Here is a 14,699-nt window from a genome sequence, read left to right as displayed (position 1 = left end):
TCTCTGAATAAGCACAAAAAGGGTATGCCCACGCCTTTCTCGGGAATGCTCTTTTTAACAAGGTTGTTTGCAGTAAAGCTGAATTTCCCTTTCTCCAAAGGTGGTGTTGACCATAGTCATAGAATCAAATAGGTTTTAACTCATAGGTGACTGTTACCGTGTGTGGGCCATCAGAGTTGCTGTGACAAACTTTAGCATGTTTAAGCATCTTTTGACATATCTCATGGTAACTCTGGGGGTTATTTCTGGTGATGCTGAATTGAAATCCAGCTTTCTCCTCTTACTGAAGGCTCATGTTCATCAGCCTCACCACCCTTATTGCCAAACTCCTTAGACAGGTGTTCTCATATATTCTCAAACACTTTTCCCTTTCCCGCACTTATATATATATCATGTATTAATTAAGGCCCTGTTTAATTCCTTTTTTCTTAAAGAACAATTAATAAAACCCAACCAAATATACACCACCTATTCAACAGGTGTATTTCTTACTGTCCATATTTCCTCATTCTTTTCTGGACATTGCTCTTCCATGAAACAGCCTTTGCCTCCCTGAGTACATTTTGTAGTCAAGGCAAGTCTGGCAGAATTTTATCCCTTATCTGCATCAGTGTTGATGATGATGATGATGCTGTCAGTCATACTGTATTTGACTTTGAGTCCAAGCCTGAATTTATCATTTATTTAGTCTTTCAGGCCTTTCCTCTGTGCTTTGACTTCAAATGCCATTGACAGATTTACTGCTTTATTATTTTGTTTTATTTTGTTGTCAGAGTTTTTGCAAAGTAGGAGAAATAAGTCCCAGATTATCAGAAAGACGATGATAAATTGTAGCAAGTGCAGAGGAAACCCAAAATTTGCATGAGACTGAGTAATGGATGGCTTATGAAGAAAGATTGAAAGACCATTTTTTTTGTTACATTGATGATTGAAGGAGAATAGAAAGCTTAGAGGTATTTGCAGGGTCTTAACAGCAAAGAAGCAGTTGAGTTACTGTAATACAAAAAACTAAAACTAGAGATATTTGGATTAATTTAATGGAAGGGAAAATTAGGCTGTCTGATAAAACTTTTACATGATGCTAGTTGTTGCTTTATGGATTAGTGGTAAGCACATGGTTTCTTGGAATATAAGGGCAGACAAAAAGAAAACTAACACAAAAAAATTGGAGTAGTTTCAAGGAAACCACCTGAAGGGTCTCTTCTATCCCTAACTCAGTGGTTCTTTAAAAGAGGTGAGCTTAGGTGTTCCAGAAACATTCAGAATGTAATCTCTGTGGTCTTCCTGAATGTCATGAAATACCATTGTTAAGTTGCATTTTTGTTAATGCTTGCTTCTGTGTTTGCGTACAGTCATTATTTGGGAGAAATAACGATAGCCTAATAGAAGAGAGAATTGTCTTAGTTCTTGCATATGGGTGTGGGAAGGAAAGAGAAAGAAAAATTTACTTTTGGGGAGAAACTGAAAGGATGACAAAATGAAAATGTAGATATGTTCTGTGAAATAGTGATTCACTGAAACCTACATGTTCTGTAATCAGTGTTGTATTGATCGCCACCAAATCCTGACCAGTAATTGAATTCTAGACTCCTGGGGTAGGAGAGAAAAAAAATGTAGGAAGAGCAGGATGAGCATACAAAGGAAATATATCCTACTGCTTTCCTTGCATCCTCAGGTGAGAAAAGTAAACTGTTTTTTTCAGTGTTGTCAGTTGACCAATAGGAGAATTTCAGAAGACTAAAGGAAGACTGTTTCTACAGATCAGTAAAATATGAAAAAATATCAGCATAATTATTTATGGACAACTTTTTTCAAACCCTGTGAAATGGAAATGTCTTGGAGTGTCACTGAATTCAGCAATTAAGTGTCCCACAGAGCCAGGTTTGCCAGGTTTCCATTTGGTTTGTAGATCTGGTGCACCACAAATGCAAACTCAGTGCTGCACAGGCCATTTCAGAATCAGTGTTAACTGATTTGTAGGTGGGGCACAAGCCCCTCAGGTACCTGGGACAGTTGAATGGGAAATTGGGAGTGTGACAGGAGGGGAATTGGTTCCTCAGGGTTGTTAACTGCAAAGTCCTTCTTGAGAATGAGCTGAAGGTAACAAACTAGACTGACACTGAAGAGCATCTGGAATCCAACAGCGAAGTGCCTGAACCACAGCATAAGTAATATTAGTGGTTTAAACAGGGACTGCTGGTTTTCTCTTTCTCTGGGTTTTATTCTTTTCCTTTCTTTTTCCAAGACTCTCCCTGTCTGTGTCCCGCTCTGTCTTTCCAAACCTTCTCTTGCAAGAAGCACCGTGGGGGTGCAGATAACACAGATTCACAGGCACATATGAACAAGGTGTGGTGCTCCTAAAGTTACTCAAGCTGCTCTTTTTATTTTTGCGCATTATTGCCCCCTTTTCTGCTTTTGTATGCGCATCTCCCTCCAGCACCAGGAGCACTGGAGATCAGCTGTTGGCTGATTCCTAACGATGATTGTTGAGACAATTGGTATGCTTAACTATGGTTAATTAACCTCATGAATGGGCCAAGGTGGTGCAGCTATGTTACTGTCCATACATCAAATTGTATTTTGTCACATTTTCAAAAAGCAAAAGAAGCTGTAGAATTTAATGAAAATACAGGACATTGGAATTATTTAGTTGTTGCTTCCCTTCTCAGTGCTCAACACAAGAGTTCTTCCTGATTGTCAGCACCCTGTCTCACCTGCACTTGGAAATCCAAGCTCTTGTCCCAGTGCTGCATTCCCATGTGAGATCTCCTCTATTAAAAAGTGCACTGTTGGAAGTCCCAGAGCTTCTCTCTCCAGTAAAACATTATTTAAAGATCCTTAATGAAGAAGCAGCCAAGTAAGTAGAGAAAATAGATGAATCTTCTGTGCCTCATAAGCTTACTGATTAGATGTATTCAGTTATGCAAATTATACATCTTGTTTTAGTACATGTTGTTTTTAAATTTTTTATTTTGTGTTTATGTACAATAGCTTTTAGTTAAAACATAAGTTGTTATCTATGGCTTATATTCTTTTTTAAAGTTAAACTAAGTGAGCAACCATTTTGCCTAGTGGGTGTTTGCCTCAGGCCAAATAACTTTTTGAAAGTTTTTCATCTATTTTGGACAATGAATTTACAGCGAAATGTGTTTTGCATTAGAATAATTTGTTTTAACATCTCTTTTTGAAGAGAGACTTGGCCTTTAGCAGAGTGACTACTCTGCTGTCAGGAACAAGCCTTTTACTATTTTTGTGACAATTCATTAAAGCTGTCTGCCTTTTTTGTCTTAATTGTGTCTTTTGTTGGTCCAAAAAAAATAAAAGGTAGAGGAAGAAGATGGAGAGTGTCTTCAAATAATTTGTTTGTACTGTTCCTTTGATGAAAGATGTGGTATATAGTTCAATATATAATTACATTGGGGCAGCACAGACTAAAAATGAACATCCACCTTATTTATAAAACATTTTTTTCTTTTCCAAACTGGGATTTAAAATTAGATTTAAGAACTGAAGCCTAGAACTTAACTGCGTTTGTTTCTGAATTAGAGACAGATCCAAGGTGTATAAATGAAGGCATTGAGAAGCCTTAATTGAGGGGGATTTGCTCTGCCCCATTGCATAGGTGGGATTATGAGATTTCTGCTGATGTATCGTGTCCAATTATAGTTTTGGCAGTTTATGACAAAACTGACTGTATCTAAATTACACCACATTTACTGTAGATTCGAAATACAGGTTTTTTTTTTCTGTCACTGTATTCATCATGGGTAGAATAGTATACAAAAATGGTATAAATAGAAAGATATCATCATTGATCTGCAGAATACATATATTGTATTTGCATTGATTCAAGATGACTAAAATAACATATCTTTCAGCCTTTATTTATCTCAACTTTATGTGCCAGTATTGTTTTCACTCTAAAACATTTCTTTTATAAAAATCACAAATACTACTCACATCCATACGCAAGCACACACACTTGTGCAGACGCTACATCACATGTTAATTTTGTTATGAGGTGTGGATAAAATCCTGTAGCTGTTTTCAAAAGTATCCCTCTGCTCCAGGGCTTTTTTATGGGGAGTTGGAGATTTGGGGTTTGTGTTTTTTCTATTTTTAAACTGTCAACTTTAAAATTTTTTATAGGCATCACATAGCACTGACAGTCTTCACAATCAGCTGCTGGCTACTGGTGATCTTTTTTTTCCCCTTGAATTCCCATGGAAACGGGTCTAATTAGCACAAAATCGTTTCTAAAAATTAGTATTGTATTTTAAAATGGCATCTTTACTGTCACTTACATAATGCCAACGAAATGTAATGCAAAGCCAAAGCACAGCTTTGTGTTACCTGCCTGGTCACTGGCTCCAGTTGTAGTTTCATTCTCAGTCAAAGGGGTAGCAGAGTAAGTAGAATATTAGATTTTTTTATTACTTCTGTTCTAATACTTTCGATTGGCTAATTACTTGCTCTCCACATATTAGTTTTCAGGGTAATTATGTAATTAATTGGTAGAGGTTTTGTTTGCTCTAAAATACAAAATTGTATTCGAATTAACTTAGTGCTGATTGCACTGCTTTTTATTCTTTGCCTGATACTTACTAGGTAAGTTAAATTTTTGTTAATTTTGTTGACAACCATGTTTTTAATAGCTAGTTCAGGTCCCAGATTTTAACCATTTGAATGGCATTCTCTGTTTCAGATGTCAATCCTGAGCTGAGTTGGTGCAGCCAAAATAATTTTGTCATTTTTTTTGACATTGAAACTAGAAAAGAACATTGTTTTGCATGTAGTTAAAAGTGCTCAGAGTAATCTTTTCTGGAGAAAACAAGGAAGATTTTTCTCAGAGCTGCTCTGAGAAAGCCCTGATGGCATTCTGCTTCGATAAGGGCCTTGGGGGGGGGGGCAGAGGATTTCTTTGCAATTCTCATTAAAATGTGCCCAAATTTGGCCAAATTCTAAATATGTTAAAAATCTGTGTGCATGTCATGCAGAAATTATCTAAAGCTTCACATTTAATCATGATAAAGATGTTGTCAGCACTTGTGGTGCTCTGTATGCGAAATGCCTTTCTATTCATGTTATGAGTATGGCAGCTTTTGGTAAATAGGCTGTACCATGACCAAGCACTTGAAAATCTGTATTTAGAAGGGAGTAAAGCTAATGTTAAAACAAATGAGAATAACAAATTAAAATAAGGACACAGCCAGCAGAATCAGGGAATGTATCTCTGTTTTTACCATTATTTTATCTTATGCTTCTTATGGATAGGACTGGAGATAAAACCCAGTTGTTCAACGACCTTACAGGCTTCCCTGTCATAAGAAAGAAAAAGGAGGACATCCAGGGTGTGCTTTCTAAAATCCAATTGCATCTGCCAGACATTCGTAAACAGATTAAGAATCCTTCTGCTGAGTATGTTACAGTTTCAGGTCAAGAGGTAATATTGTATTTATTAAAATATGACTGTACCCATTCCTGTCTAGAAAACATCTTAAAAGTGAGACCTACTAGAACTTAGTATGATGCTTGATGAGGTCATTTGACTATAATCTTTTGTCCAACTTTAAAGAACAGCTTTCTTATAGTATGACTCTTACTTGTTAAGTCAATTACTTTAGTGATTTAAATAATAGAAACTGCACACATTAGTGCAGTTCAGTTTGTTTCAGTGATGCTCGTTTTTCTATGTATGTAAAAGCACTCACATACTTCCAGGGTTAATTTTGTGACTAGTAAGTGCTGAAATACTCTCAGAGGATCAGAAAGCACAGCATGTAGTTAACTTGGAGAATGGTGGAAGGATTTGTAAGTACTGAGTAAGACTAGTTTGAAAGATGGGAGATAAGAGGAACCGTATTAAAGAATGATAAATGTTGTTTGAATTCTTAGAAACAATGCTTTAGACTGCAGCTTTTGTTTGTAGGTGCTGTGCAAGTGTGGGCAGGACATGCTCCAGTGAGCTGAGAAGTTCAGTGGTGAAAAAAATTTGTGGGGGAACTGAGAGGAGCAGTGAGTTAGCACAACTCAGCACTGTCCTTTGGGAACTGAGAGTAGGAAGGCTGGGAAAACTCCGTAGAAAATTGGGAAAAGAAAGGAGTTGGGAAATGGAGAGAAATGGAGAGTAGGGGAGAGGAATGGGTGAGGACAGGGAGGGAAGGAGCTGGAATTGGCCCATGGAGGACTTTGGAAAGTGAGAACGACCCAAGCGACACAGGAGGGACCAAACAGGCAGTGCTGAAATGAGGGAGAATGTGGGAAGGGATGAATTAGAAATAGCAGCCTTTGACAAAGACCTGTTGATGGTGTAGCTGAGAACAGCAAACACCTGGCCCAAGAGTTGGGCAGGTTGTCAGCAGAGATACTGAAATTCAGCGGGAAAGTGGAAAAGTATGTTTGAGTATTGTCTGAGAGAGGAAAGAGCCAGGATTTGAAAGGTTTCTCTCAGGGAGGCTGCATTAAGAGTATATGATGACAGCTGTGTGAAGGAAAGGAAAAGAGAGGAATTGATCAAAGAGAGGAGAAAGCACCTGAGGAAGTACCGAAATATGGAGTTGATAGGAGGGTTAAAAACCACCAGTCAGTGCAGACATATAAGAGAGCAGGGCATAGCTCAGAAACCATTACAGATGGAGGTGTGTGTTGGTATATTGGTAAAAGGAGCTGTTATTTCATGATATCTGGTGAGGGTGTCTCACAGACACCAAAAGGGTCAACAGGGGAAGAGTCAGAGAAGATGGTCAGTGAGGAAAGGAAAGACACCAAAGGAATAGGAGTAAGGGAAAGGGAATTGTTAGAGAGGAGAAGAACACAGAAGTAGAACAGGAGTCTGTTTGATTTGAGCTCTTTCTTCCTCAGATGTGTGTGGTATATTCTGCTTACATGCTGATAGATGTAGAATTCAAATGCTTCTTCACAGGAGAAGAGCAATAAGAAGTATTTCAAGACAAATATCTTGAAAGTGTTTTAGGTGAATGAAGAACTTGTCCACCATGCCCTTGCTGGATTTTTTTGTCCCTATGTCAGGATTGTTATTTTTGTTTGGACTTGAGGGTGATTGCTGGCTATTCCAGTGAGCTGTGGAAGGTTTTGTTTAAATCATATTAACTATAATGGAAAAGCTTTGTCAGACCAGAGTGTCATGGATTTCTGTAAATGTGGGCATAGTCTGTGTTAATCTAATCTCTGCAGGTAATTCGTTTTCCAGCTGAATTCTGTGATCAGGAATGCCTCAATTCTCTGACATTCAGGGCCTCAGGCTGGTGTTACAAAGATAACTGACATGAATCATATAAAACACAGCAATAAACACATCACCTATATTTCACTGCACTGAGCATCCTGCCATTTATTGCTGGTTTTCCCTGTGCCTCCCTCTCTGCCCCTGAGTTGATTCAAACCTCAAGCAAGGTTCTCTAGATACAGGAAGGTTAAGTATGTCATAACCCTTGCTTTTCTGGGGGAGAAAGAACATTAACTTCTGGTCTGCTCAGTCTCTTCAGGCTGAATATTGTTTTCTTCTGATGCATGCAGATTTCTTGATTTATGATTATGATTCTCTAGCTTTCCTGACTTCCCATGGTATGTAATATTACATTTCTGTTATTTTAGTTTCTGATAGAAGTCAAGAATTCCCATAAATCATCTGTGCCATCTGACTGGGTTATGATTAGTAGGTATGTAAAATATCTTTGAAGTTGTTCTATTTTAATATAGAAGTAAAACCATGGTATTTTGGTATTACAATTAATTACATACACATTCTCATCACTTCATTTGTTTATGTTTTTTTTTTAGCTGAACCCAACCAACCACAATTGTAAATTTATTGATTAAAAGCAAACAAAACCAAGCAGAAAAAATGGAGTGCTTAAAGCATTTGTTTTTACACAGTAGATCCTTAGAGCACTGTATTATTTACCTAACCTTTTAAAGTACATGTACTGGTGTTAAAACCATGGTCTTGATTCAGTTGTGTCTGTAGCTTGCATGTGCAAGTGCTTCATAAAATTTTGATTGTTCTTATTTTATTCAGAAAGGTTAAAGTAGCTATGCAAACATCTGTTTGTACATCTCAATAAATTCAGTTCTTTTAAAATGTCATTTTGCTTACTCATACAGACAGGCTTTTCTTGCTGTGGTACTTGGTGCTGTGTAAGCATGATTTTAGATAGTTTTGGATACTTTTCTAGCAGGTGAAACAGAGATGGACTGAATTATGTAGTTGGCTTTTTTTCCCCCCCAGTAATTTATGATTTAGAGGGGTTGAATACCTTAAAGTTATAATGTCCATGTAAATGCTGATTTTTCTACAAGACCCAGTTTGTAATATGTGAGCACAGACATCACAGGTGAACTCTGAAGTGATGTTCTATTCACTTATGCAAGAGTTCAGTATTAAAAGTGCAGAGATTAGACCGAATTAACATGGTGAATGAATTGCAGCTAATCTGGATTCTGTAAAACAATGCCTGGGCACCCCACAGTGAGTCCTTGATGAAAATACATAAACAAATACCAAGTGCCCCAAGTGGAAACTAGCAAGGCACGCTGTATTTAAAGTTCATTTCAGGCTTGTCATGAAGTTTTCCTTTTTAAAGTCATTTTCTTTGTGTAGTTCATTGTATATGCAACCAGCTACAGAAAAGCCATCCGTTTAGGCGGTGTTTTGTGAACAGTTTTGTGGAATATGTAAACTTTGATGATATATGCCACATTGTGCAAAACCTTTCAGAAGCCTTGTGAGTGGACAGTGGCGTAGTAACTGACCACTTTATTCACAATAAATACCAGTGGAATCAATAGGGGTTGGTACCACAACAAAATAACTTTTTTTTTTAATCATCCATTTTCAAGGCTCCCAATGAGTAAGAAAACTATTCCAATTTTGCATGTAGGTGGTGCAGCTGATTGCTTGGTGACCTTGATTTCCTATTTGGCTTCTCTCTCCCTTCCAGCACAAAAGCTGTGAGCCGCTTCCACTCTCCTTTTATCATAGAAAATTACAGGCATCTGAATCAGCTCCAGGAGAAGCTCATCCTTGACTGCAGCGCTGAGTGGCTGAACTTCTTAGAGTGAGTTTACAAAATACAGCCCGTCCTCATCATTGTATTTGGTTTGGGGCTTGCTGTAAGAGGAGAAAAAGAAAGATGTTTATCTTAAAAAGAAGTTCGTAGTTACATTGTCCAGAACAACCTTATAGGTAGTCAATTAAAATGTTGCTTAAAGCAGTTGAAGGCAGGACCTTGAAATCTGAGTCCTGAGACCAGCAGTGATATCTCTGTATTTTCACATTCTAATGAAAATACACTATTAATTATGTAAGGTGTCTCTCAAAGTTTGAAAATTTAAGATATTAATTTTATTAAGAGCAAAATAACAATATAATGTTAATACTATTATTCTAATATATTAATAAATTAATACTAATTCTTTTGAAAAATAATTAAGAATCTAAAAGTACAGCTGACTGAGTGAAACTGAATTGAGCAGTTTTATTGTTGAAGTAATACTACAAAGTGGTTTCATTATACTATTTATTAATATTGTATAGTAGTGTTATTATTAATTATATTTTTTACACTGTCCTGAGTTTGACTGTGATTATTTGCTAGAAAGTAGTGGGAGTTTTATTGTCCCTCCCTGTTTGTCTGAGGTCAGAGTTTTTAGTGGTGTAATTTGAGTACTTGGCCAAAGGATCTTTAAAATGGGAGTTTAAAAATTATTTCTGGGACTTGTGAATGCCTTTAATTTTTCAGTTGTCTGGTTATCCGTTATTTTTTTACTTCCATGAATTGCAGAGCTGGTGAAATTGTTCCCCTTGTCATGCAGTGATAGTTTGCAAAAGCTTAGCAAGTCCCCTCTGAAGTTGTCTCACTGGATTTGCCCCATAGTGGGAGCCCAGCAATTCTCTAAATTTGATAGAAACTAGAAAAACATTCCAATTTGTGCTTCTCCGGGTGTGTTTCCTGTGCAGTGCTATGAAAATAGTTCTCTTCATGTTCCCTTGGCTGTTTTCAATAATGTTGTATAACAGCAGACAACAAGGAAAGACCTGGGTGTAGGAAAGTGCTCTTCTTTCCCACTCCTTCATTCATTTATGTCTTTGTTTATTAAACTTTGCTCCCTCGCTGGTTTTATATTCTATATTGTACCTTTGAGACTAGGAGAGGGGAAAAAACAAATTCTTGAGGATGAACAGAATGAACTTTACTGAAAACTCTGCTCCCCTGGTAATGTCATTATTGTGCTGGGGAAGCAATACATAAAATGAAAATTAATTCTTGAATTTTCTGCTGTAGATACCATACTTTATTGAAATTGTAGACAACTACTGTGTCAGACACTCCTAGTTTGGTTCTTTTCTGATTATAACTTACAGTTGAAGTTGAATCAGTGATTGGGATTCAGCTGCCACTGTGACAAATTGTGGCAATTTTACAGACCTCATTGAGGCAACTGCTGACCCTTAATATGCTACCTAATGAATTTCATTTTTGTCTGATTTTTTGTGCTTAAAAATAATTCACTGTTAGAATGTCATAAAGTCCATCTTGATTAAAATTGTGTCCTCCTGTTGCAGCCTAAATCACTGCTGGGAGATTTGAATTCAGAGCGATTTAGCAACCACAGGAGCTCTGTGAAGAACTTGCATGGGGGTGTATTCTGACAATGCTTCTGTATCTGTGCAGACTTATTTTTTTTCCCTTTTCTTCTGTTACTTTTCCCTGTTTTGGTACAGCCATTTCAGTGAACATTATCACTCTGTATCTAAAGCCATTGGTCACCTAGCAACTGTTGACTGCCTGTTCTCTCTTGCCCAGGTGGCTAAACAAGGAGACTATTGCAGGTAATCAATTTTTAATTTTTATTTGGGATTTTTTAGGGAATTATAAGAGGGTATTTAAAATAAATCAGATTTTAATATGTGTACTATGATAAAATGCATTATTAAAGTTGTTTACAAGTTTCAAGTTAATCTGATTTTGCAAAACAACACTTCTGGGCAAAACAGAAATCTGTAAACATTGCGGTTCAAATTTTACATGTAATGTCAAATTAACAAATCAACAAACAAATTATGTTTTTTGTTTGACCTGAGTCTGATGGATGATATCTCACTTATATATAAATAAATGTTGGACTTTGCATGGACTTCTTTTTCTCTTTTTTTTTTTCTCAGCAAGGTCTGAGTTCATAATATCTTTCTACTACATAAGTTTCTCAGGTATTTGAGGTTTGGTTCAGTGATGTATTTCAGATAAATAATAGGTAAATAAATATTAGTTCCAGCTTGCAGAGCAGAGGGGATTCCTCACCTGGGATTAGGTGTGATGAGCTATGCACCTGCCCCTGCCCAAGACCCACACATAGGCAAATGAAATCAGCTTACATGTACTTCTGCTGTTATACATCTTTAAACATAATATTGATCACCTCTGGACTCTTGAGATCGCGCGTGCCTCTGTTAAAATCTCTTTGAAAGTAATTGCTCACTTATTTCTGTATACTCAGATGAGAAAACAAACTGAAGTCTGATTAATTCACTGTGCCAGGGTTTAAATAATTCACTGAATTTTAAAGTGGCTTAGAGCTTTTAAACTGGCTGGAAGGAGACTTCTCAGTGAAACTTCAGCTGCAGGGAAGGTGTCACTAATTAATTTTGGAGGGCTGCTGAAGGAAAGATTAGGACTGTAATATTAAGCATTTCGGATGAATGTTTGTTGATTCAGTGAGGATTGTTTCCTATAGCCCAACCTGAGGTAGGTAAATGAGCCAGGTCAGGAGCACAGGTGCTCTGCACAGTTGTGGGGGAGAGCTGAGCACCTCTCACAGTTCAGAGGCATGTGAGGATCCCTGGGTTGGGACACTCTTCCTTTACACAGATGATTTACAGATCAGGGCTCTCAGGCAGCAACGTTAGAGATGTAAAGATGATGGTGTGTGTAGTCCAGAGACCATCATCTGATGTTTGGGTGTCCACTCTCCAGGCTGTGAGTGGTTTAAGGGATGCTGTTGAAAAGGTAGTGTAAGGCTCAAGACTGTCTATATATTGGTTTAATCTCAGCTATACAACTGCTGGGAAAAAACCTGCCATTATCAGTTTGCGTCTCTTTCCCCAGTGCTTTGTGTTTCTAATGTGCCATTTATTTCATCTCCATTTTCCTTCTAAATTGCATACTCCCACTCCCCACATCTTCCCTTTAAAGACCATCCAGAGTATCAGTTCATTTCCAGTCTTAAAATTCTGTGGCTTTATTCCAGTATCCTCTTTTTCCCAGAGCTGCTGCCCCTTTCCCTATAAGTTACTGCTCTTATTTCAGAGTGGTTGTACTTCTGGTGTAGGAAAATGTTGCTGAGACATAGAACCGCATTTACCTCTCCATTGAGTGCTGCAATTCAGTTTACAATGAAAAAGAAAAAGTAGCTTACAGAGAACAAAAAGAATTAATAGAATTCAGTGGAACATGCTTCTGTTTCAGTTTTTGTTCTGTGAAGAACATTTGGTATTTGGAGATGGAGCTTTTCAGACATGGAGATATGTAGTGAAGAATTAGACGTTATATTAGTAGATTTGCAGACAAATTTGCAGTTAAGGTGGAATTTCCTTATCCAATTTGCTAATATATTTTTTGTAACTGATTGAAACTAAGGAAGTCTTTAGAAATACTTAATGGCAATAATTAATTTTTATCATTTGAGAGGTTTTTGTTTTTTTTCACAAAAATCTACATCATAGGCGACCCTCCTGCAGGCTTTAGTTGCAGTAAATTATTAGTTACAATAAATTAGAATTAATATATTTTCTTTTTTGCAGACCAGTTGTGCAAGATAATCGGCAAGAAATAATTATAAAAAATGGGAGGCACCCTGTGATTGATGTACTCCTGGGAGAACAGGATCAGTATGTTCCAAATACCACTAACCTTTCAGTAAGTACCAAGATACTTCAAAATCATTCAAGGGAAGGAGTCTGGGATCAGCTTCTTGGCCAGGTAGTTAAAATAAGTAATTTAATCATACAACTGTCTGCTTGGTTGCACTTCAGAGAGATATTGCTAGATGTGACCACATCTTTTTTATCCTTTTTCTGATATCTGGCAGCCAGACACTCTTTTTACAACCTTGTTCAACCTTCATGGCATAAATAAAAGAAAGGTTATCTCGATACTAGGAAAATGTATGTTTTAAATGGTTATTTTTGAAAAACAAATGAATAATTATGGGGTTTTTAGTGGCATAATCAGAAGGAGTCTTAATTTTGTCAAAATCTTGTCTCAAAATTGTGGAGTGTTTTAATATGCAAAATAGATGTGACAGGCTCAGTTTTGCACCTTGATTCTAAGATTGCTCCTGTATTTTTTTCCTTTCTTTCTGAAAGTGTTAATGTGATGCAGACTTCTTTTTCCTGATTAACTCTGTCCTTTAAATTACCTGTCCATTAGAGGTTTTTCATTAAATATTTACCTGTCTATATATTTTTTAAATATTGTCTGTTCTTAATGAATATGAAAGATATCCTTGCAACTTAACACTGAGCTCCTCTGCCTTTTTATACAGTAAATACGGAAAAGGTATGAAACAGCTGTCAGTGTGGAACATTTCTGTGATAAACAGCATTCAAATTTGTATGTATTTCTTGGGAAATATTTTTAAATGCTGTTCTGTACTGAACAATGATACAGATATTTTGCAATACTGCAGGGATGTTTTCAAAATTATTTGTCAACTCCAAACAAGCGACAGATGGCACTTAAAAAAAATTCAGCATTTCATTCAGTAATCATCATCCACTTTTCCCTGTTTAGCCCCATTCTTATGTTGGCTTTCTAAATACTGAATATTACAAAATCAAGTGATCATAGCAGAATCACTTTTGCCTCTACTGTTGAGTTTTCTCTTTCTTGAGAGAAGAGGTGGGTGGGAACTAGTGTGGTAAAACGTCTCTAGTTTTCAACTGATGTGTTTGAATCAGCAGGAAAATACATCTCTTGTCATGCTTTCAGATGAAATATTGTCAAATATCTAACTTGAGGAAAAGCTTTCTTGCAGTGCCCTGAAATAAACGTATTATTTTTCCATTCCCTTTCTCCTCCACAAACGTTCATGGATTGTTTTAGAACTTTTAACTTCAGCCATGGATTCCAATAAGATGTTGGCTTATGGCTGTGTGCAGTTTTAAGGGCAGATGTTGTTGCGTTCCAGATTAAGCTATGAACTGCCCAGTGAGGTTACATTTTTATTTAAGACTTCTTAAAAGCCTTTTGGTTCATTATAACCTCTAATTAACATCTGGAGAAAGAGTCACACACTCTTATCTAAGAGAAATTCTTTTTAATTTAGTGAGAAAAATAAGATATTTTGGCAAAAGGTTTTTACAGGAGTACAATACAACCAAGAGAAAAGCATTTCACTAAAACATTCAGCACAAAGACCCATTACACAGGAAACACCCACTAAAAGCTATCCATATACCAGCTTTAGTAAAACACAGTTCATTGGTTTTAAGTCACCCACAAGAGAAGGAAAAGAGCAACAGGAGAAAACAGATTAAAAGGGTAAAGAAAGAGAGAAGGAGAGAGAGAAAGGAGAGGAGAACAGTTACCGACAAGATTTGATGATTCACATGGTACCAGCTGGAGAGGGAGAAGAGAGAGACAGGGAGACCACATGGAGTCCCATGTATTTCTAGAGTT

The 14,699-nt window shown here is 36.9% G+C and overlaps 2 protein-coding genes across 12 annotated transcripts in view; both read left to right on the top strand.

The window, feature by feature from the left end:
- ATG10 (autophagy related 10) overlaps positions 1–14,699 on the top strand; it is a 528,134-nt gene that overhangs the window by 36,403 nt on the left and 477,032 nt on the right. The gene's annotated exons all lie outside the window — the stretch shown is intronic.
- MSH3 (mutS homolog 3) overlaps positions 1–14,699 on the top strand; it is a 99,150-nt gene that overhangs the window by 59,836 nt on the left and 24,615 nt on the right. For all 8 annotated transcript variants that reach the window (XM_027708808.1, XM_027708807.1, XM_027708809.1 and 5 more), the window contains exons 14-19: positions 2,670–2,857; positions 5,275–5,443; positions 7,615–7,679; positions 8,961–9,077; positions 10,745–10,852; positions 12,821–12,935. In XM_027708808.1, coding sequence (XP_027564609.1) covers positions 2,670–2,857; positions 5,275–5,443; positions 7,615–7,679; positions 8,961–9,077; positions 10,745–10,852; positions 12,821–12,935 — 762 coding nt within the window. The remainder of the gene's footprint in view (positions 1–2,669; positions 2,858–5,274; positions 5,444–7,614; positions 7,680–8,960; positions 9,078–10,744; positions 10,853–12,820; positions 12,936–14,699) is intronic.

This window comes from Neopelma chrysocephalum, unplaced genomic scaffold (genome assembly GCF_003984885.1).
Source record: "Neopelma chrysocephalum unplaced genomic scaffold, ASM398488v2 Primary Assembly neopelma1_96545, whole genome shotgun sequence".
NCBI lineage: Eukaryota > Metazoa > Chordata > Aves > Passeriformes > Pipridae > Neopelma > Neopelma chrysocephalum.
The sequence above is the reverse complement of the archived record's forward strand: the minus strand, read 5'-3'. Positions and strand labels throughout refer to the sequence as shown.